The following is a 23261-nucleotide window of genomic DNA, read 5'->3' as shown; positions in this document are numbered from 1 at the left end:
TGCGGAATGCACCACGCTGCCGTTGACCCTGGCCATTGACCGAGCAACCCAACGTTCCTACCAGCTCCCTCCGCAGGAATGTGTTAACGCGACGCCATGCCACGCGGGGTTCGTAAAACCGCACGTTCGGCGAGAGTAGGAGAAACGTCTTCAACGGACGTTGGGCTCGTCGCCACGGCCAGCGTGCGGGTGACGAAGCGCTCGTGCCATGACGCCGCTCGCCGCGGTGCATTCAGAGACGGCGGCCGCTTGCTTGGGAGCGGCGACGCGAGGCCCGACAGCAGCACGTCCGCGGCCGCCGGTTGGTGGCGCTAGCGGCTCGCAGCCATCGGGAGGCTGCGATTCACAATTCGCGACTGTGTTGGGTTACGGGTCGCCGCGTGGGGTATGGTGCCACATTTTGAGGTGTGTGTCCTCCGCCACCCGACAGCCGGTCAATTCACGTCGTCACGTCGGGGGCAGCGAGAGGGAGGAGAAATGTTAACGAGCGAAAGCAACCTTTTGACTACATTTTCTCCTTTGACTTTTCGCTGTCTTTCGCAGGCTGCCTGCCCCACATGACCCTCTCCCCAATGGTCATCGTCATGGTGGGGCTGCCGGCCCGCGGGAAGACTTACATCGCAAAGAAGCTCACGCGGTACCTCAACTGGATCGGCCTGCCCACCAAAGGTGACCGCCCACAGGGAGGCGACGATGTTGAATTTAGATATTAATATTATTATTGTTCTTGCTCTACTCGTAGTGAGATCTTAACTACCTCGCCTGGTATACAGGAGGTCATGCGTTTGATCCCGACGCTTGTATATTCGGAGTTTGCATGTCTCTCCCCTCCTGGTCGTGAGGATTTTTCTCTGGGTCCTCTGGTTTTTCCCTCCACATTTAGAAACCTGCGTTTAGAGTATTTGGCTGCTACTATTTTCACGTGGTAAGCCCACTTTGTTGGGCTATCTTATGTGATGGCCAGGTCGCTCCTGAAAAAGGGCTCTATAGGAGCAGCTAAGGTGGGGCCTTACCTGGCTAAAATAAAACAAATTGTTTAGTTTTAGTTTAGTTTGTTTACCAATAAAATCCTCACAGAGTCGCATGACTCATTTTCAGGGGGATCCTGTGGCCAGTTTTAACAGTTTGGGTGGAGGCAATGTTGCTGCTGTGTGGGATCCAAATTGACTATAAATTTGCAGGTAATATTCAGCAATTGGGATGTGGTTTTGGCCAATCCCAGTTACGCTGCATGTACGTGTGTGTATGTGTAGGTTTTTTTAACGACCACCCCTGTTGACGACTAATCGCTTAACGACAGGCCTCCATAGAGCCCAATATGTAGTGTATAGTAGTGTGTAGTGTATAGTAGTGTATAGTGTAGTGCCTCCATAGAGCCCAGTGTGTTCGCTTAGCGACCATTCCCCTGTTAACGAGGGGCTGTTGTAGGTACAGTAAGTAGTAATTAATGCATCTTTATCTATTAATGTCCATTGTTTAAATATTATAAAGTACGTTTTTTTGGGTGAAAAATCCTAACTTTCGATGCTTTGTGAGCGAATGAAGCCTCTGACGTGCATTTCCTATACTCGCTTAACGACCAAATCACTTAACGACCCGTTTCCTGGAACCAATTACCGTTGTTAAGAGGGAGCGGGGGTTCTACTGTATTTAGAGGAAACCGGGGGAACCCCGGAGGAAACCCCGTGCGGAACAGACGGAGAGAGAGAATACAAACTCGCGAGAAGAGAGGCGCTCGAGTGGCGAGTGTTACCACCGTGCCACCTGCCGCGCAGGTGATATTCTAGTTTGCGTAGCCAGGTGGCAACCACCCAGGGGGGCCACGGTGAGTCTCCTTTGCAAGCGGTGGCCTGGCTCACCGATGTGACGAAAGCTGAACCCACAAAGTGAACAGCGGCGGTGGTGTGGTGCACAACCACATTGGAAGTTCAAGACACATATAAAGATCCCTCGTAAAGCCTTAACAGATTGTTGGGGCAAATGCTGTTAGCAAGCACCTATGAAGGCCGGCACAGCACACGAGGGGGTGGGTGGCCAGCACCATGCCCGGCCACCTTTGTCTCTCCAGTGGTGATGTTTACACCGCACCAGGTACTCATTTTAAGGCTGAGTCGACCAAGGGGAGGCCCACGACCGCTCCCTGCATACACGCACACATACACGCACACATACACGCACACATACACGCACACATACACGCACACACATACACGCACACACATACATGCATACACGCACACATACAATCACACATACACGCACAGACGACAAAAACTCAACACATCTCTCCGGTATCTCCGCGGCATTGAAAGGAAAGGAAAAATATATATAACGGGCGACGTTTCGGGCAGCAACCCTTCTTCAGAAGACAGTTCCAGAGAGAGTCGGGAGTGAAATAAGAGTGGGAGAACTGCACCTTGGACACCGTCGTTGCCTTCGCCGAAATGTTAAGAACGGTTTCGGGCCGAGCCGGCTTCGATTTAGGGAACGAGGGCCTCTTCGCCCTTGAGGTGACGTCGAGTAACGGACAAACCCTCGCAGAATCCCCCCGCGGCCTCCGTCGTCTGGCGAACGGCGTCGTCTTCTGTGGGGGGAGGGGGGGCGAAGGGGGGTGCGCGTGTGTGACATGCTCCAAAATAGCCCGCTACACCGGAGCAAGGGCTCGCTTGCACGGATTTGCGTGAGCTCGTTAGCTCGCGAGCTCGTTAGCGCATTTGGATCTTGCCTCTCCCGACGTAATCGCTCTCCGCCACCCAATCATGCAAGCTTCCTCTCTCTCTATTTACCCGGGCGGAGACTTAAGCCTCCGGATCAGCCGACCCCGATCCCATTTTTCTCTCTGGTTGCTTAGAACTCGAGATTAAAAAAAATATTTTTGTTTTACCAGGTAAGGCCCCAATTAGCTGTGTAGTTCTTGTTGAGACGTAACCTGGTCATCACAAATGATAGCTCAACGAAGTGGCTTATCATCTTCACATGGAAATTCATAGCAGCCAAACACTCTGAACGTGTGACGTTGATTCTAAATATTGATTTGAACAAATAAAATCAAGTTATTGAATTTATTTTATACCTACGTGACTTTACCGAAAGAACCAAAGAGTGTTGATTCTAAATGTGGAGGGAAAAACCAGAGGACCCGGAGAAAAATCCACCTGACCACGGGGAGAAAGAGAGACGCAAACTCCAAATATACAGCAGGCGTCAGGGTCGGGATCGAACCCACGACCTCCTGCGTACCAGGTGAGGGAGTTGACGTCTCCTAGCCACCGTGGTGGCCAAATGAGATGAGCTCAGGGCCGCAGTGACGTCGTCGTCGTCATAGTCGTCTCACGAGCCTCTCGCTGTCACCAAACGCTGGACCACAACAACAGGAACTCAGCCTTGTGCGCCAGGGGTGGCTGTCACCATCATCAGCCGGGGTCAATCCACTGCTGGATGAAGGGCCCTTCCCCCAGCTGCTACCTGTTAAGATGTAACAACAAGCTGCTATCTGGTGGTGACATCACCATGGCGCTTGTGCCGGGCTATGTGCGCTTTACGGCCACGTGAAAGTGTCGAACGCCCGCCTAAGCGATGTAGCAATCCGCGTAGCACCCGCGCACGACCTGACTTCTTCACTCCGTCTCTTTCGGCAGACGTCCTCCTTGGACGCATTCCATTCCTCGGCTGCCGCGGTGGCGAGATGTTAACTACCTCGCCTGGTATGCAGGAGGTCGTGTGTTCGATCCCGACGCCTGCTGTATATTTGGAGTTGGCGTGTCTCTCTCCCCGTGGTCATGTGGATTTTTCTACGGGTCCTCTGGTTTTTCCCTCCACATTTATAATCGATATCACGCGTTTGGATTGTTTGGCTACTGCTATAAATCCCCACGTGATGACAAAAAGCCACTTCGTTGAGCTGTCACGTGTGATAGCCAGGGTCGCTTCTTGATAAAGAGCTACATAGCTCAGTGGGGCCTTACCTGGTAAAATAAAAATGATTTTTAGTTTTTATAGTAATAGTTTTGCATCAGCCTTGACGACCTGCCCTAGCCACTGAACATTTTGGGTGCGTATGTATGTCTGTACGTTGAACTTCTTTCGCTCCGTACGTAGGCAACCGCGCTAATTTCAAGGCAAAGCTGGGTGAAATATACACGTGGTGACGGCAAACACATACTCGGACAACACGTTAAAACTCGTAATTACAGATCCTAAACATGTAAGCATGTTGAGTTTCTTTCGCCTCATATGTAGCAGACCGTGCTAATCGGGGGTGCGGGGGAAGGACAGCAAGCTGAGCAAAAAAAAACAGAAATGAGTTTTCAATCTGGATTTTTTCCGCTTTTTGCGAAGGCTCGTGGTGTGAATCCGACAGGCTGCCCCAATTATCGGCACGGGTGCATTAACCAGGAAATACTACGCGCCGTCTGCAGTCGCCGTGGACATCCCGTGAGGTCATTCGATAAAGAGGAGGCCGTTGTGTGCCCGGCGTCATTGTTCAGTTTAGCCAAATTTGGAAAATTTCGCCGCGGATCTCCAAATTGGATTCATGCGGCAGTAGCAGCAGCCACAGCAACCCCGACCTCTGCCGCGACCTCCCTTCGCGATACCCCTGCGCTGCAGGAACGCTCCCGTGAATGCCAAGCGTACTCGGCAATCATTCGTGTGGCACCCCCATGGACAATCGGAACGCGGAGCGTCACGAATTCAAACGATGCGTGCCACGTTACGACGGCTCTCGTGTCTGTTCGTGTGCGTGTGCGTGTGCGTGTGCGTGTGCGTGTTCGTGTGCGTGTGCGTGTGCGTGTGCGTGTGCGTGTGCGTGTGCGTGTGCGTGTGCGTGTGCGTGTGCGTGTGCGTGTGCGTGTGCGTGTGCGTGTGCGTGTGCGTGTGCGTGTGCGTGTGCGTGTGCGTGTGCGTGTGCGTGTGCGTGTGCGCTTCTGCCTGAGCGGGTCATTCAGGGCGACCGCAGGACAGCAACAAAAAATGTCCCCGTGAGCTGTGGCCCAAGGGGATGCACACGCTCTGTAATTAATCTCGCGATGGATCCTCGCTAATTAAGCCGGGTCCGCGTCGTTGTCTCCTCCGCCATGACGTGACGAGGCCACGCGAGGCCACGCGAGGCCACGCGAGGCCACGGTGGCCACGCGGATCGCTCTCCGTTCGCTCACGGCCAGCGACGGCAACGGACGCGCTTCACCGGCGAGCTTCACCAGTGAGCTTCACTGGCACGAGGGGGGGGGGAGGTGGCGACGACCGCCCCGTGTTTCGCAATCACGACATTCGCATCGTGTCCTCTTTCGATTTTTGCCAAATTCGGCCCGCGACGCCGCTAGACGCCATGGGCCCCGCTCATCCATCCGAACGGCGCCCACAGCTGGAAGCAGGAGGGGGGGGGGGGGGCTACGTTTCAATGAGCGGCACCGCCGCAGTAATTTTACGGAGGGCGGCCGGCCGGATTCGTAAACAGACGGCGATAGGGCCCACCTCGGCTAAGCTGGCGGGCAACTCGATCTGCGCTGTCCGACGACATTTTCCACGGTGGTGACGGCGGTGGCGGCCGCTTGTGTTGCAGTGTTCAACGTGGGGCAGTACCGGCGCGAGGCGATGAAGACCTACAAGTCCCACGAGTTCTTCCTCGCCGACAACGAGGAGGGCCTCAAGATCCGCAGGTAGCTGCCCCCGTGCCCCCGGGGGTGCTCGCGCCGGCGCCGTCTCGTCGTGGCCACGGCGTGCACACCGGTGCCAGCGTGCACGTACCCTGTCGCTATTTTGTTGTTGAAATGTTTTTTTACGGCGGTCCCGTCCTGGCACTTAAACAATTGTTGGGCGATAGTCTTGAAGTCTCACATTTGTTAAGACTATTAGAAGTACCACGTTCTCATATAGGGGCACCGGTTTCTCTATCGCACAATGATGATATTGATCACAATGATGATACTGATCACAATGATGATGATGACTATGATGATGATCTCAATGATGGAGACAACGATGATGATGACGACGACGATGATGATGATCACGATAATGACGATGATGATGATCACAATGATGACGACCACGATGATGATCACAATGATGATGACGTGATTATGTGCATGATAGCCCCTGGGTAGACACTGGCTGGGATTTGAACTCGTCACCTCTAGAAGAGGAGTGTTTTCCACTCCCACCAATGGAGCAGCCTTGCCTAGCCACCATGGGTGGCAAACCAATAGACAGACGAGAGTCTGTCTCCGCAGCATGAGCGTACGTGCGATTTACATTGAGGTCCTAGGGGCTATGCGACTTCTGGGCCAATGTAATTCCAGCAGCATTCGTTTAAGCGGCAAACCCCTCACTGGATTTGACATCTCTTGAAGCTCTGTCAGCAGAGCGCGGCCGGTTAAGCAAATGCTACTGGGTTGCCCGGTATTGTGGGCACGAGGCGTCCGATTACAACATGGGACCCGTGTAGCACAGCGGGTCTGGCCGTGATTCAGAATAGATTTTTGCCTCTGTTCACATAACGATCTGGCCACGTTTTGTTGTTCTTGTTGTTGACGTAAAACCCCTCCCGCCAGCCCGACGCACCGCCGAGCAAATCGAATGACGATTTGTTTCGGCTCGCTAGCAAGTCGATGAGGAGTAATCTCAGAGCCGCGCGAGCATTCGCTTCAAACTGGCGTCGAGCAGCTTCAGGACAGGACGCAGGATCAAGTCAGGATCACCGTTGTCACCTGAGCAGGGCTCCTGAAATACATGCCATGGAATCGCAGCAGCAACGAGCGTTTAAACCAAATCACTATACGTGGCCAAGCCCGCAAATCAATCGAAATTATCTTCATGTTATAATAATGATACACCTGTCTTTCTGTATGTAATGCTGGCCGGGTGGGGAGGAGGCGGGCGGCGGGGAGCGGGGTGGGGTGGGGGTTGTGACGCCACGCTGGTGAGGTTGGAGGTGTTCACGACCTCAGAGACACTGGGCTGTTGGGTGGAGGAGTACCGACATCACGCGAGATCGGGGTGACATTGTGAGGAGGGGGCAGGTGACAACGTCGTGGGACTTAGGAGGCAGTAAGGAGATGGGACGGGTGATGAGGCCACGTGGCACCGGTGAGCTGGGGCAGCAGAAGGGCGATGACGTCACGCGTAGGCTGGGAGGGGGGTCGATTGAGGTCACGCGACACGGGTGAGGTGGACGACAGGGAGCGATGACGTCACGAGGCGCGGGGGTGGTGAGGAGAGGGGGCGCGTTATGATGTCGTACGACACGGGTGAGGTGTGGGAGAGGGAGTGATGATAAAACGTGCTAGTTTCCTTATTCTAATTATTATTATTTTGCATGTCTACCTAGAAACGCGTCGCTGAGGCTCATGTTTCAGGATGTGACGATTGCCATGATGTCATCTCGCTTGGGCAATTCATTTCTTAATTTGTCTTTTTTTTCTTGGAAAATTTACACCGTGAAGTCGGCACACAACGGCTTGCTCTTTACGAACGTCGTCGCGGGGGAATCTTCAACATCCACCGTGAATCAGCCTGCGTGTAGTGAGCGTTGTTTTTACGATTGCTACGCACCGCGGTGTTAAGCGGCGGCGGTCGCCGGATGCGGACCGTCGCCAACCTCTTCGACGAGCGGCGAGCCGCGACGTCGCCCCGTGAGAGAGAGCGCCACCTCTGGGGCGGACCCCGTCGCCAGTTCTCGGCGCCGCCACGAGGACCCCGTGTCACCTGTCTGTCTCTCTCTCCGCGAGCGCAGGCAGTGCGCGCTGGCCGCCCTGAGGGACGTGAAGCAGTACCTCAGTGAAGAAGGAGGACAGATCGCGGTAATTATCACGAGATCGAGGGTCGGCGCTCGCGCACCCACGCACACAAAGACAGAGATCCCCCGTGTAGCCTTAACAGACTATTAGGGCAAGTGCTGTAGTGTTTGCGTGTTTCTTCCACATTCCCATGGCGGTTGCAGGACACTCTGCGAGGAGACGTCCCCCACCGCGAGAGATTATCCAGGTGACACAATAAAAATAATAAATTAATACATTCTGGCAACCCACAAAGCGCTGCCCGTTTAATTGACCCCGGTGGGATTAGAGGCCTCGGCGATCCCCCTCCCCAGCCGGGAGTTGATCTCCCCTCATTTGGACCGTGAGCGGCGCTCTGTAATCCAGCCACCGCGTGGAGTGGGCCGGACTGCGCCAGAGGTCGGAGATAATTCGGGAATTAATAACAAAACGCTCGACGCTTTCGGACTCGGACGCAGGCTCCATTATTTCTGGCGGTGAGACCCACTGAACGTCTGCAGCTCCGTTAGAAGGACGAGCGTTCGTCAATAGCACTGCGGCCTTTGAAGAAGAAATGTATAACAGGTGAGGTTTCGGGCAATTCTTCATGCCACGAATATGAGGAAGGGCTGTTACCCGAAACGTTGTCTATTATATATGTTTTGTGCATTTAAGGCCACACAGATTTGTTGGTTAATTGTGGTCGTGCACCACTGCCAGCGCAGCAGCAGCAACATCGGCACATGATGAGTTTCAATCACGGACGGCACCGCAGCCATGACCCCAACGCCTTTCCCGCAGTGCCGCCCTGCGTCGAGCAGCGACGAGGGTTGTAATCTCACAGCGTGACCGACGAAGACAACGATGACAACGACAACAATAACAACGACGATGATGACTACAATGATAACGATGATGATGATGACTACAACAATGATCATTGTAGTCGTGGGGAGCGGTAGTGTAGCGGTTAGCGCGCTGCGCTACGAACCCGGCGACCCTAGTTTGATTCCCGTTCACGACAAACACCGGTGACGATTATCTGAACCGGTTCTGGGCCTCCCCTAGGTCGACTCAGCCTCAAATAAGTACCTGGTGCCATGTATAAACATCGCCACTGGGGAGACAAAGGCGGCCGGGCGTAGTGTTGGCCACCCACCCCCTCGTGTGCTGTGCCGGCCTTCATAGGTGCTCGCTAACAACACTTGCCCCTACAGTCTGTTAAGGCTATACGGGTGATCTTTGTGTGTTTGTGTGTCTGCGTGTGTGTATGCGTGTGTCTGCGTGTGTGTATGCGTGTGTCTGTGTGTATGCGTGTGTGTGCCGGACGGCGCCCCGGTTTGCCGGCTCTGCCCCCGCAGGTGTTCGACGCCACCAACACGACACGCGAGAGGAGAGACATGATCATGGCGTTCTGCAAGGAGCACTGCTACAAGGTGGCAACAACAACAACAATACAAATCATGGCACCTCCCTTGCCAGTATCACAATATAAGATTAGCTTTTTACCCTTTTTGGCAGTTGAATAGGTTTTAAGATGTTAAACACCAAACAGAAACCTTTTGCAAGGAATCATGACCACATTAACCACACATACTTGTGGTGAACATGCAAACAAAAATAACTTGCTCTGATAGTATATCATGTATTGCCTTTGAAACTGATGGGTCCACACCAGATACAGCTTTCTTTAGAGCCTCGTCTCAAACAGTGCTAGACCAGAGGACGCCAAAAGTCGAACAGCACAAAGGCAATGCCACTGATTCCTTGCAGAAATGTTTCTGTTTGGTGTTTCTGCATCTTAACACAACTGTTGTGTTGCCAGAGAGGGTCAAACCTCATCTAATAACAACAAAAATAACGACGACAACAACAACAACCGGTTTACCCAGGAAAGCTCCACCGAGCGCCTCTCCGTCGGCACGCGTGGCCAGCGCCTGTCGCCGTCTCCTGTGCCCCCAGGCTTTCTTCGTCGAGTCGCTCTGCGATGACCCGGAAGTGGTGGCCAACAACATCCTGGTGCGTGCAGCTCTCGCCAATCCCACGTTCACATGGCAGGGTCCAGTCCGTCCGCAATGTAACTGCCGTCGTACTGCTTCTGTTGCGGAAAAATAATTGATCGCGTTTTGGCTGTCAAATTGTTTCCCTCTCTTCATTAAAAAACCTCGGTGGATGGATGAACAAGGGGTGTGGCCAGCAGCGTCGCTAGTTAACAACGCGCTTGTGCACCGCCGCCAATGCCGCTGCAGCTTCACAGACGCGTGCACGCGGGTGTTTGCCGTGTGTGTGGTTGGGGGTGTTTGCCGTGTGTGTGGTTGGGGGTGTTTGCCGAGTGTGTGGTGGGGGTGTTTGCCGTGTGTGTGGTGGGGGTGTTTGCCGAGTGTGTGGTTGAGGGTGTTTGCCGAGTGTGTGGTGGGGTGTTTGCCGAGTGTGTGGTGGGGGGTGTTTGCAGTGTGTGTGGTTGGGGGTGTTTGCCGAGTGTGTGGTGGGGGTGATTGCCGTGTGTGTGGTGGGGGTGTTTGCCGAGTGTGTGGTTGAGGGTGTTTGCCGAGTGTGTGGTGGGGGTGTTTGCCGAGTGTGTGGTGGGGGTGTTTGCCGAGTGTGTGGTTGGGGGTGTTTGCCAAGTGTGTGGTTGGGGGTGTTTGCCGTGTGTGGTTGGGGGTGTTTGCCGAGTGTGTGGTTGGGGGTGTTTGCCGTGTGTGTGGTGGGGGGTGTTTGCCGTGTGTGTGGTGGGGGGTGTTTGCCGAGTGTGTGGTTGGGGGTGTTTTCCGAGTGTGTGGTTGGGGGTGTTTGCCGTGTGTGTGGTGGGGGGTGTTTGCCGTGTGTGTGGTTGGGGGTGTTTGCCGTGTGTGTGGTTGGGGGTGTTTGCAGTGTGTGTGGTTGGGGGTGTTTGCCGAGTGTGTGGTTGGGGGTGTTTGCCGTGTGTGTGGTTGGGGGTGTTTGCCGAGTGTGTGGTTGGGGGTGTTTGCCGAGTGTGTGGTTGGGGGTGTTTGCCGTGTGTGTGGTTGGGGGTGTTTGCCGTGTGTGTGGTTGGGGGTGTTTGCCGAGTGTGTGGTTGGGGGTGTTTGCCGAGTGTGTGGTTGGGGGTGTTTGCCGTGTGTGTGGTTGGGGGTGTTTGCCGTGTGTGTGGTGGGGGGTGTTTGCCGAGTGTGTGGTTGGGGGTGTTTGCCGTGTGTGTGGTTGGGGGTGTTTGCCGAGTGTGTGGTGGAGGGTGTTTGCAGTGTGTGTGGTGGGGGGTGTTTGCCGTGTGTGTGGTTGGGGGTGTTTGCCGAGTGTGTGGTGGGGGGTGTTTGCCGTGTGTGTGGTTGGGGGTGTTTGCCGAGTGTGTGGTGGGGGGTGTTTGCCGTGTGTGTGGTTGGGGGTGTTTGCCGTGTGTGTGGTTGGGGGTGTTTGCCGTGTGTGTGGTTGGGGGTGTTTGCCGAGTGTGTGGTGGGGGGTGTTTGCCGTGTGTGTGGTTGCGGGTGTTTGCAGTGTGTGGTTGGGGGTGTTTGCAGTGTGTGTGGTTGGGGGTGTTTGCCGTGTGTGGTTGGGGTGTTTGCCGTGTGTGTGGTTGGGGGTGTTTGCCGAGTGTGTGGTTGGGGGTGTTTGCCGTGTGTGTGGTTGGGGGTGTTTGCCTTGTGTGAAAGAGAGAGAGGACCACGTGGATTAGAGAGCCTTCAGAGGTTCATGACCTCACGCAAACTCTTAAGGAAAGTCAGTGGGGCTTGGGTCGGACACATCGCGGGCCTTTTGATGGTCGTGCGTAGCAACAGGGATGTAGTGGCAGCCAAGAGAATGTCCCCATTTTGGCGGCGGAGCGATGCAGTTGCTTAATTTGCCAGTGGCCGGTGGGATTTATGACATTGCAGGATATGTGAGAGGTGTTGGCGACAGCTGCTTGATCAATCCAGCAGTGGATTGATCAAGGCTGACGATTACGACGATCGATTCTTTTTTGTTCCCGCTGACGTCGTCGTGCGAACCGCCGATGCGACGCCGTCCCCCCCGAACAGGACGTGAAGGTGAACAACCCGGACTACAAGGACCACAGCAAGGAGGAGGCGCTGCAGGACTTCCACCGGCGCATCGAGTGCTACCGCGCCATGTACCAGCCGCTCGCCGAGAAGCACGACAAGTGAGCTGCCCGCTTCACCCTCGAGCGCCGCGACCCCGACCGCAACCAACCCCTGGCTGAGCCGCGCAACGACCGGGTCGGCGCGGCGGTAACCCCGCCGAATCGTAGCACCGGGGTGGGTGGGGGGTGGGGGGGGCGTGTTCGTGGCGACCCGCGTCTCTCCCCCGCTCTCCCGAGGCGGTGAGCTCGGTGGGATGGAGCTGCAGCAGCTGCGGCTCGAACCCATCGGAGCTTGCGGCTAATTGGCGCGTTCTGTTTACGTGACAAACCTTGCTAATTGGCCGTGTCGGGTGGTGGCGGGTTTAACGACACGTTTATATTTACGTGATATAACTCCCAACAAACAAACTCTATTGTGGGTGACATCGGTTGTGAAAGCCTCCTGCGTGTTAAAGTGTAATAATACCTCAATGCTAATATGGGAGAGACCCTGAGCAGGCTTGCTGCAAAGTGCGACTACGTGAAGTAATCTCTGGAGTGCATCGGGTGTCGGTAATAAATAAATAAAAATAAAGAAACAAATAAATATATATTTATATATATTACCTGGTAAATATATATAAATATATTTACCAGGTAAGGCCCACTGAGCTATAAAGATTTTTTTCAGAAATGACCTGGCGATCGCAAATGATAGCTCAACGAAGTGGCTCATCATCACGTGGAAATGTATAGCAGTCAAACACTTTAATGTGGAGGGAAAAACCGTTGTCATGTGGAAAACTCCACGTGACCACGGGGAGAGAGAGAGAGAGACATGCAAACTCTAAATATACAGCAGCAGGCGTCAGGGTCGGGATTGAACCCACGACCCCCTGTATACCAGGCGAGGTAGTTAACATCTCCTAGCCACCGTGGGGCCCCTGCAATGTCACCGTGCCCACCGTGTTGCCGCATTTACAGCACGTCGCGGGTCGCCCCTTGGATCGGGCGACCCGCTCCGGCTGCGTGCGAGTTTCCGGGGCAGCCGGCGGTGTTTTACTCTCGTGACCCCCCCCCCCTCCTCCCCCTCCCCGCGGTCCGCAGCGGCCTCTCCTTCATCAAGGTGATCAATGTGGGCGAGCGCTTCCTGGTGAACCGCGTGCGCGACCACGTGCAGAGCAAGATCGTCTACTACCTCATGAACATCCACATCCAGCCGCGCACCATCTACCTGTGCCGCAACGGGGAGAGTGAGCACGAGCTGAGGGGGCGCATCGGCGGGGACGCCTGCCTCTCCGCACGCGGGAAGCAGGTGAGCAGCGGAGAGGAGCAAACGAGGAGCTAGTGGAGGGAGAGAGAGAGAGGGGAGAGAGAGGGGAGGGAGAGAGAGAGGGGAGGGAAAGGGGATAGAGAGAGGGGAGAGAGAGAGAGGGGAGAGAGAGGGGAGGGAGAGAGAGAGGGGAGAGAGAGGGGAGGGAGAGAGGGGAGAGAGAGGGGGAAGAGAAAGAGGGGGGGGAGAGAGAGGGAGGGATTGGTTAGGAGGAGTGAACTCTTTAGTAATGGATTCCCTTTGCGGAGTCACGAATCGATTAGCTTTTTTCCTCTTGTCGTAATGAACGCAGCATCAGCGGCGGCCGCCGCATCGGTCTCGGGCGTCAGCAGGGCCGACGTGACCCAATCGTGCGCGAGGGTCGCAAACCAGACGTCGCACTTCCACAATAACCACTCGATGACGCCTGCGCTGCGGGCCACGGGTGTAGTCGACGGATGGACGCCGCGTCATTCGACCCCCGATGCCTGCCCCACGCCTCGGACCGCCGCACACGCGTGTAACAGCCGCACGCGTGCGTGCAATCGTCGTGTAACCGCCGCGCGTGTCAACCCCCCACCCCTCCCCCCCCGTGCCGGCGCAGTTTGCCAAGGCGCTGGGCCGCTACATCCGCGAGCAGGGCCTGGAGGACCTCAAGGTGTGGACGAGTCAGCTGCGGCGCTCCATCCAGACGGCCGAGGCCCTGGGCCTCCCCTACGAGCAGTGGAAGCCGCTCAACGAGCTCGACGCCGTGAGCAGCGCTCCCCACATCGTCGCCGTCGTCATCGACACCATCATCAAGACCATCATCATCAACGCCATCATCATCAACACTATCACCATCATCAACATCATCATCAACACCACCATCAACACTATCATTAACGCCATCATCATCAACACTATCACCATCATCAACACCATCATCAATACCATTATCAACACTATCATCATCAACACCATCAACAACACTATCACCACCATCATCAACACTATCATCACCATTATCACTATCATCACCACCATTATCACTTTCAAAATCACCACCATCAGCAACATTATCATCACCATAATCACGATCATCACCACCATTATCACTTTCAAAATCACCACCATCATCAACACCATCATCACGATTATCACTATCATCACCATGATCACTATCAGCATCATTCCACTCCTGGGTCAATCCCAGTCAACTCATCCGGAGCTTCCCACCGCTGATATTCTGTGGAGTGGAAGGTGCGGATCGGGTATCAGAGCAGGCCGATTGCTTGGCATGGGGCTGCGTGTTGACGCAGGGTTTGTCCCCCGTTGTGAGGAGACGTTGCATGGGGGGTTCGTATTCCACATTCTGGGCGATTTGATTAATCTTATCCGGCCCGGCTGGCTGCTCAGTGGTAGAGCGAGAGGCTCGCAGTCAGAAGGTCACGAGTTCAAATCCCGGTTGCAGATTGACTTAGCGCATCATAATCATAACCCCCCCCCCCCCCCACTCCCAGGGTCGATACAATTAAAAAAATTGTACTAGAGTACTACTTTGCTGGGAAGTGAACGGTGGTTGTTCTAGGGATAGACTCTCCCCTGCCATAGGAATGTTTCATCACTCAGGGGTGTTAAGGGGAGGTGAGCACCGATGCCTAAATGGTCACTTGAGCAGGAGGAGGAGGGAGGGGGAAGGTGGGAGGGAGGAGGAAGTGGGGGGGGAGGAGGGAGGGGGAGGAGAGGGGAGGAGGGAGGGGGAGGAGGGAGGGGGAGGAAAGGAGAGGGGAGGGGGGAGGGGAGGGAGAGGGGGAGGAGGGGGTGCCCTCCTGTGGTGTCGGCGTGACCCCAGGGACACCGCGAGGGCGACCGATCGTCGACCGCCCCGGTTCGTGTCGTCATCGCCACGCCCGGCACGGCGACTCACCAGGCGGGCGACTCGTCCCTCATGCCCCCCCCCCTCGCAGGGCGTGTGCGAGGACATGACCTACGACGAGGTGAGGGACACGTTTCCTGACGAGTACGCGCTGAGAGACGTCGACAAGTACCTCTACCGCTACCCTAACGGCGAGGTGGGCACTGTCGCGCTGCACGGCACCCCACGGCACCGCAGGACACCGCACGGCACGGCACCGCCCGGCACCCCACGGCACGGCACCGCATTGTGACACATGGCAACACGCTAGATGGATTTTTTCCTTGTCCAGCCTGTAGTATATACATCCGTCAAATTATGACCTTCACCCCCCCCACCCCACCGTCTCTCTCCCGCAGTCGTACCAGGACTTGGTGCAGCGGCTGGAGCCGGTGATCATGGAGCTGGAGCGGCAGGAGAACGTGCTGGTCGTGTCGCACCAGGCCGCCATGCGCTGCCTGCTCGCGTACTTCCTCGACAAGGGCGCAGGTGCTCGCCCCCCTCCCCTCCTCCTCCTCTCCCTCCTCATCGCTCGCTCGCAGCCACATCACCCTCTCAGCACGCCCGGTCTCGTCGCCCCACCACCGGCGTGGTGAAGGATGGTCAAACAAACCGCATTGGAGAGGCTTTTATCCAGCAGTGGATAGGCAGAGAGCTGGACATTATTATTTTATTATTGCTATCAAAGTCAAAAGTGAGTTAGGGCTCAAATGAGCATTGAGGCATTGGTGCTCATCTCCAGTTTACAGCCCTGAGCCAGTGGTGGAAATTGCACATTCACATGGCGGGGGTGAGTCTATCCATAGGACAACCGCTGTCGACTTGCCCACTAAGTTGGACTCATTTTAGCCACCCCGTAGGGATGGATGATGGGTATTTGTCAACTCCCCCTCCTCCCCCACCCCCCACCCAGGATTTTAACTCGCACCCGTCCAATCGCCACGAGCCGCTCGTGCCCGACCGGCGTGACAACGACGTAGCAGTCGCCGGTTGGCGAGAGCTGTCAGGAGTTTTACGATTCGTAGAACGGCTGCGTTGTACTTCTTTCTCATCGTACGTAGCCAACCGTGCTAATCGGAGGTGCGGGGAAGGCCAACAAACTAAAAACACAAAAATCTGTTTTCAAGATATTAGTTTGCCAACTAGGTGATGATTTAAAAGTGCATAGCTCCAGTGGCTTCCTAATATCGGAAGGAAGAGCGTTCCAGACGGCCGCAGAAGCGCGTCCGAAAGCGCCGCACGATGCGGTGGCCACCGTCTTTGTTCTATGGCGAGCAGCCAAAAGCCGCCGCTGCCGCGAGGATGACCGGAGGTCGCGCGATGATTTTGCCTGCACTTGTTTAGTTTTTCACTTTCGCTTCTCCGTTCGTTCCCACAGAGGAGCTGCCGTACCTCAAGTGCCCCCTGCACACGGTTCTGAAGCTCACGCCCATCGCGTATGGTGAGCACGACGGAGGGAGGGGGGGGGGGGAGTTGTGATCTGTAGGAGTGCGAGTTGCGATCGGTCGGATTGAGAATTGCGATGGGTAGGATTGCGAGTTGAAATCCTGATTTAGTCCCAACAGTGCTCGTACCATGGTTTGGGGCGCTCCCCCCTGCCATAGGAATGTGTAATTCCGACTGCTGGCTCACGGAGAACAGCACTGCTATAATACTCACTTGAGCAGGTGATGCAGGTCTCATAATGCTGGCTTCTTAATGCAGACCTCTTAAGGCAGGCTTATAATTCAGGCTTCTAAAGTAGGCCTCTGTAATATGGGCCTCTGAATGCAGTGTGTCATGAGCCACACACGTTTGGTCTGTTCGTGCAGGCCCCTGAATGCTGGTGGTCGTACAGGTGTAATGACGACTTGACACACTTCTCTTGAGATGCCACTTTATGGAAGGCACGTTCACTTGACATCAGGCAGAGACCCCCACTGCAAAAACCCCGAGTCTCCCGCGCATCTCCCCCTTATATACCAACCGAGGCCACGCCCCCCTTCTCGATCATTCTCGCTGACTCTGGACGCTCGCTCCACCGGCAGACTCCACCGTCCGCTTCCGTCACCTGACCATGCTCCCTTCTCGATCATTCCCGTAGCCACCAGTCCCTTTGCACTGTAGACTGACTCCCCTGTCATTACCTCCCGTGGCCACTACTCCACTCACGTCGCTTGCAGGCTCTATTGTCATTCCACATGTTTAGAACAACTCAGCATTCACCTCATAGCATCTCAAATTGTTTGATGATCCAACTCGCCAATTCACTCCAGTCACTCGCTCCACTAACTCTTCCTCCTCCACCAATGTTGAGAACTCGGTCTACCAGACTGGTTCATCTCATCCATCGCACCGTGATCAGCCATCCCACTCCAGGTCTCAACACTCACCCACTCAGTACACTCCAGGTCACAACAACACTCACCACACTGCAAGTCACAACACACTCACCCGCTGACCACACTGCAGGTCACAACAACACACTCACCCACTCACCACCCTGCAGATCACAACAACACACTCACCCATTCACCACACTGCAGGTCACAACAACACACTCACCCACTGACCACACTGCAGGTGACACCAACACTCACCCACTCACCACACTGCAGGTTACAAGAATGTACTCACCCGCTCACCACACTGCAGGTCACAACAACACACTCACTCACTCACAACACTGCAGGTCACAGCAACACACTCACCCACTCACCACACTGCAGATCACAACAACACACCCACCCACTCACCACACTGCAGGTCACAACAACACACTCACCCACTCACCACACTGCAGGTCACAACAACGCACTCACCCGCTCACCACACTGCAGGTCACAACAACACACTCACTCACTCACAACACTGCAGATCACAACAACACACTCACCCATTCACCACACTGCAGATCACAACAACACACCCACCCACTCACCACACTGCAGGTTACAACAACACACTCACCCACTCACCACACTGCAGGTCACTACAACACACTCACTCACCATACCGCAGGTCACAACACACTAACCCACTCACCACACTGCAGGTCACAAAAACACACTCATCCACTCACCACACTGCATTAACTCTTGCCTGTCCCAACTGTGATGGTGCTGTTTGTTGCTGGACCTGTGTTTAATTGTTGATGTTTATTTTGATATGTGGCCACCAGTCACAATAAGGGGGCCTCGTTGCTCTGTTGAAGTAAACCAAATTAATTCTCGTGTCTCTTCACAGGCTGCAAAGTGGAGAACATCTCCCTGAACGTGGAGGCCGCCAACACATACCGCGAGAGGGCAAACGTACGTGGCTCGTGTGACGGCGCTGAGTGTGTGACGATGGCGATTGTGATGACGGCGCCCAGTGTGACGACGCTGTGGTTGATGACGCCCAGTGTGACGACGCTGTGGTTGATGACGCCCAGTGTGACGACGCTGTGGTTGATGACGCCCAGTGTGACGACGCTGTGGTTGATGACGCCCAGTGTGACGACGCTGTGGTTGATGACGCCCAGTGTGACGACGCTGTGGTTGATGACGCCCAGTGTGACGACGCTGTGGTTGATGACACCCAGTGTGACGACGCTGTGGTTGATGACGCCCAGTGTGACGACGCTGTGGTTGATGACGCCGAACCCTCCGCTTGGGGGGAAGCGGCCGACGACGACGGCGCCGCTGACGCTGACCGGCGGCTCTCCGTCTCGAATCCCCGACAGACGGGGCCCAAGAAGGGTCCGAGCCCCCTGCAGCGCCGCAACAGCTACACGCCCATGGCGAGCCCCATGCACAAGGTGCCGCGCATGGACAGCCTGGAGGTGCTGGACGGCCTCGAGGCGTTGGGGGGACTCGACCCCTCGCAGGGATTCTTTGCCGTCCGCAGCCCCACGGAGAGGCACGCTCCCGCCAACCCCCTCTCCTCGGTGAGGCCACTCGCCGACGGCAACCCCCCCTCCCGCCCCCCCCCCCCCCCCCGCCCGCCACCTCGTCTTTCCGTCGCCACCGGCGTGGTCGACGGTCCCTCGGGGTTCGAAGGATGACGCCCATCGGGTTTTCAGCGGTGGCTATTGTTGAGGCGGGGCTGGCCAGTCCGTTTCTGGATCCGCATAATCTTTTTGGCATCGGGGGAGCGCCACGCCGATCCCAGATGGAAGTGGAATCCGCGGCGCCGGCTCGGCTTCCCTGTTCCTTTCTTTTTGTTGTGGGGCGGCGAGCCGCTTCGACATCGAGACGTCCTGGGCCTCCAAGTGTGGCCGCGGCCTGGTGGGTGGATGCAGCGGGGCCACCCCTAGTCGGTCGGCAGCCAGCCCCCGCCGCTTGTCCCAGCCTTGAAGGCTGATCTTTCGGCGCTTCAGGGAGGACTTGAGGATATCGCCACCTTGGCTCTCCGCCCCACCGGGGTTTTCTAAACCACGGGCGGCTGGCTGCCCTCCTCCGCAGGGTCCGCACCCTCTATCACAGGGCCCTCTGAGTACCTACTCTGCTGCAGGGCACCCACTATTTACTCTAACTATTTATTTTACTAGATAAAGGCCCCATTGAGCTACTATGTAGACATTTTTCAGAAGCGACCCTTGCCATCACAAATTATAACGCGACGAAGTGGCTTGTCGTCGTCACCTGGAAATTTATAGCGTGACGTTGATTCTAAATGTGGAGGAGAAAACCGGAGGACCCGGAGAAAAAAATCCACGAGAACACGGGGAGAGAGACACGCAAACTCCAAATATACAGCGGGTGTCTAGGTCGGGATAGAGCCCACGACCTCCTGTAAAGCAAGCGAGGTAGTCAACATCTCATCACCGTTGCAGAGGGCACCTCCGCCGCAGGTCCTCTTGAATACCTCTTCCACGCGACACCACCACAGGATTCTCCCCCCATCGGGTTTGTTTCCACAGGTCACCTTCTCCGCAGGCTTCTCCGCCACAGAGAACCTCCACCATAGGGCACCTCCGCCGTTGGGAAACCTCCACAATAAGACAATGTGAACCCCAAAACTGATAACTGAACACGAAGCGGAACGCAGCCTCTGGCGAAGGTCTGGAAATGGGAATTGGGGTGTAGGGCTAAGGTCGGATAGTCCACAGGGGTGGCTGGTTGGTGAGGGTTATGGTAGGGATTGGTTGGATCGTGTGCTCTGCCACCAAACTGCTTGCCACTCCTGCCCATCGCTACGCATGGCTTTTTCAGTTTCTTGGCTGCTTAGGGTTTAATCTTCGTATCCTGCGGAGCCGCTGTCCACCGCGCGGGGCCCGAGGCTGAAGGGCGCTATTCGCGACTTGGGGGGCGGCCACCCGAGGGGTTTAATTGTTTCTGTTTTCCCCGCAGAACCCGGACGGCGTGTCGAGACCGAGCACCGTGCTGGAGGTGACGGAGGGCGAATAGACACCGCGGCGAGCTCGGAGTCTCGGCCACCAGGGATTCCGCTCGCCGCGTGGACATTGAGCTGCCACCACGGTGGGGGAGGGAGGAAGCAGGGCAGGGGGGTGGTGGGGGGGGGTTACTTTAAATTTGTTTTTTTTTGTTGCCCGACCAAACGAGAGACGGAGACCGTTCCTGAGACGGAGGTCCACTCCAGAGATAGGCCGCTCCGCTTGGATTCGCGTCGTCGTAAAATATAAAAAAAAAGCGCCCCCAGCGATGGGGGGAGAGGCCCTCCGAGATTAATCCGGGAAAGCGTTCGCCACGTCCTCAACTCGGCATTTCACGGCACCAAGGGCCCCCACCCGCCCCCCCCCCCCGCGGTCGCAGTGAAGCCGTGTGACAGCGGACGCATGGCCGGACAGACGCTCTCTCGTCACGGACGCGCGAGAGAGAGAGAGGATCGTCCGACGAGTGTGGGGGAAAAGCCCCCCATCCCATCCCCCCCCGCCCACATCGTGCTGGAGCCATTCGCCGAACTTTTTGAGTCGGTGAATGTTGGATCCGATTTGACAGGGCATTGGTTGGTTCCGAGAATGTTTTAACGTCGTTGTTGTTTCGTTTCGATTTAAAGCTTTCGTGACTGCAGGGATTCATTTTCTTGGTTCTTTCGGTAAAGTCACGTAGAAGGGAAATAATAAAATTATAAAAATAAAACATCATAAAATACAATTCTTACAACGCAAGCAGCCGTCCTCAGTTGAAGAACAGGGCTGTCAGAAACTTCGGACGCTGTCTTTTCCGATAGCCCTGTTCTTCACCTGAGGACGGCTGCTTGCGTTGTGGCCGAAACGTCGTGAGAATTGTATTTTATTATGTTTTATTTTTATTCTTTTATTATTTCCCTTCTGCGTGGCTTTACCGAAAGAACCAAGCAGAGGTCGTTGTTGTTGTTTTTAAAGAAAAATTATCGCGCTGCACGCGGATGCAAAGGGTAGCGCGAGCTCGCGCGACGCGTCCACCAATCGTTGGACACGTCCGGTCGGGGCTCGTGCGACGCTCTTACAATCCTGAAAAATATCTGGAGGGATTTTTTGTTTGTTTTGGGTCCGTTAAAAGCATAAACAAAAGTCTGTACGGTTCACCCCCTCCGAGCGGAGGCGGAGGGGTCGTCGGCAATTCGCCCCCCCCACCCCGTGCCACCCACCCCGCTTCAACCTCGCGTTATTGCCCCCCCCCCCCCCTCCTTGTGAGCGGGGGTTGGGGGAGAAATGTCGTGCTGACGTGACGGAGTCACGTGGCCCACGACGCGGGATCTCTCGACGATCCCGCGACGATCCGGCGAGTCGAGCGTTACGGTTCTTCGTTTGGAGTCGGGGAGAGAACCCCACCCCACCACGATGTTCCCTGCCGACTTCGTCATTGCGGGCTATGCACCTCGTGACAAAAACATTTCCGGGAACTCCGATTTTATTTCTCTCGCGTGAGAGCTGCGGTTTTTTTCTCTCGTTTTAACGTTAGAATGTCCCATAGTCGTCGGCTAAGTTATTTATTAACCCAGGGATCCATATCTCACGATTTAAGTGCGTTTATACTGTTTTAGAGAAGTCCGCATGTTAACGATGTAGTTTTGAGTTGTTACGGTCATGCTATATTTTAATTTATTAATCATCACAAAAAGACTCCAGTCGTGCGCGCGCACACACCCACACACACAAACACCCACACACTCACACACACCCACACACACACACCCACACACACTCACCCACCCACCCACGCGCTCACCCACCCACACACTCACCCACCCACACACTCACCCACACCCACCCACACACACTCACCCACCCACACACACACACCCACACACGTGTTTATTTATGGTCTCTATGTATTAAGGGAATTACCACTGCATGACTGCTCGCATCGGTAAGACTATGAACTAATCAGGGTGCGTTTAGACTCCTTTAGAGATGACAACGTCGCAGGGTTTCCGCAGCCGATGCCGGGATTCACAATTGAGTTTCGGGGTTAGGCCGCGACGTAACGATGTCACCAAGCGTTTTACCACGTAACCGAGCGTCGCCTGCGAAGCAAATTAAATATCCACACAACTCTGTGGCTGTCGCCTCATGATGCTGTTTGTCGTTACCGGCTCTCCAACACACACATTCCGGTATCGTGCTGAACCAGTCACTCATTGGCACGCTCTGTTTGCGTGACAAACCCTGCCTAGTTGCCTGTGCCAGGTGGTGGCGGGTTAAACGACGCATTTATATTTTTATGCAATCTAACCAGAAAAGCCTCTGTTACGGGTTTCTGTGTGGAGTTTGTGTGTTCTCTTTCCCTCTCTCCTGCAAGGGTTTTCCCCTGGTTTCCTCCTTCCATAGCTGAAAAACCACACAGACACGGTAACTGGTGTTAGCACAAAAACAAACTAAATCTCCAACGCAAAACAACGACCTCTGTTTGTAACGTCGCCTCCCTCACCAACAGCTGTCTCGGCCAAATGTTAGCGGCGCTTTGGACAAGCGAAGTTTTTTGTTTGTTTGAAGCGGCATCTCGAGCATCCCCGGGTAAGGCACCCGGAACGCGCACTCACGTCCCGGGCCTTTCTTTACGAGAAGCGTCGTTGATTTGGGCTGCCGAGATTTGGTGTCGCCTCGACAGACCTGGTTTCACCTGAGGACGGCTGCTTGCGTTGTGGCCGAAACGTCGTGAGAATTATTTTATTATGTTTTATTTTTATTATTTTATTACTTCCCTTCTACGTGACTTTACCGAAAGAACCAAGAAGACTCACGCACGTGTTGTGTGGAGCGGTGGTGCAGCGGTTAGCGCTGCGATGCGCTACGAACCCGGCGACAGGGGTTCGATTCCCGCTCACGGCGAACTCGAGTTCCAACGGAGCCCGGATCCA

The 23261-nt window shown here is 55.3% G+C and overlaps 1 protein-coding gene across 3 annotated transcripts in view; it reads left to right on the top strand.

Annotated features, from left to right (window-relative positions):
- Positions 1 to 22462, top strand: part of LOC133356603 (6-phosphofructo-2-kinase/fructose-2,6-bisphosphatase 3-like) — a 60610-nt gene extending 38148 nt beyond the window's left edge. For 2 of the 3 annotated variants that reach the window (XM_061574227.1, XM_061574225.1), the window contains exons 2-15: positions 544 to 669; positions 5561 to 5657; positions 7733 to 7799; positions 9116 to 9190; positions 9717 to 9773; positions 11747 to 11868; positions 12895 to 13102; positions 13704 to 13850; positions 15049 to 15153; positions 15356 to 15485; positions 16375 to 16437; positions 18222 to 18286; positions 18700 to 18903; positions 20309 to 22462. In XM_061574227.1, the coding sequence (XP_061430211.1) occupies positions 544 to 669; positions 5561 to 5657; positions 7733 to 7799; positions 9116 to 9190; positions 9717 to 9773; positions 11747 to 11868; positions 12895 to 13102; positions 13704 to 13850; positions 15049 to 15153; positions 15356 to 15485; positions 16375 to 16437; positions 18222 to 18286; positions 18700 to 18903; positions 20309 to 20365 (1523 nt within the window). In that variant the 3' untranslated portion in view covers positions 20366 to 22462. The remainder of the gene's footprint in view (positions 1 to 543; positions 670 to 5560; positions 5658 to 7732; positions 7800 to 9115; positions 9191 to 9716; positions 9774 to 11746; positions 11869 to 12894; positions 13103 to 13703; positions 13851 to 15048; positions 15154 to 15355; positions 15486 to 16374; positions 16438 to 18221; positions 18287 to 18699; positions 18904 to 20308) is intronic. The other variant, XM_061574226.1, reaches the window with a different exon arrangement.
- Positions 22463 to 23261: the final 799 nt, after the last annotated feature.

This window comes from Lethenteron reissneri, chromosome 54 (assembly GCF_015708825.2).
Source record: "Lethenteron reissneri isolate LAM-NWPU_2019-01 chromosome 54, ASM1570882v1, whole genome shotgun sequence".
In the NCBI taxonomy this organism is placed as follows: Eukaryota; Metazoa; Chordata; class Hyperoartia; order Petromyzontiformes; family Petromyzontidae; genus Lethenteron; species Lethenteron reissneri.
This window is presented reverse-complemented; position numbering and strand designations above follow the sequence as displayed.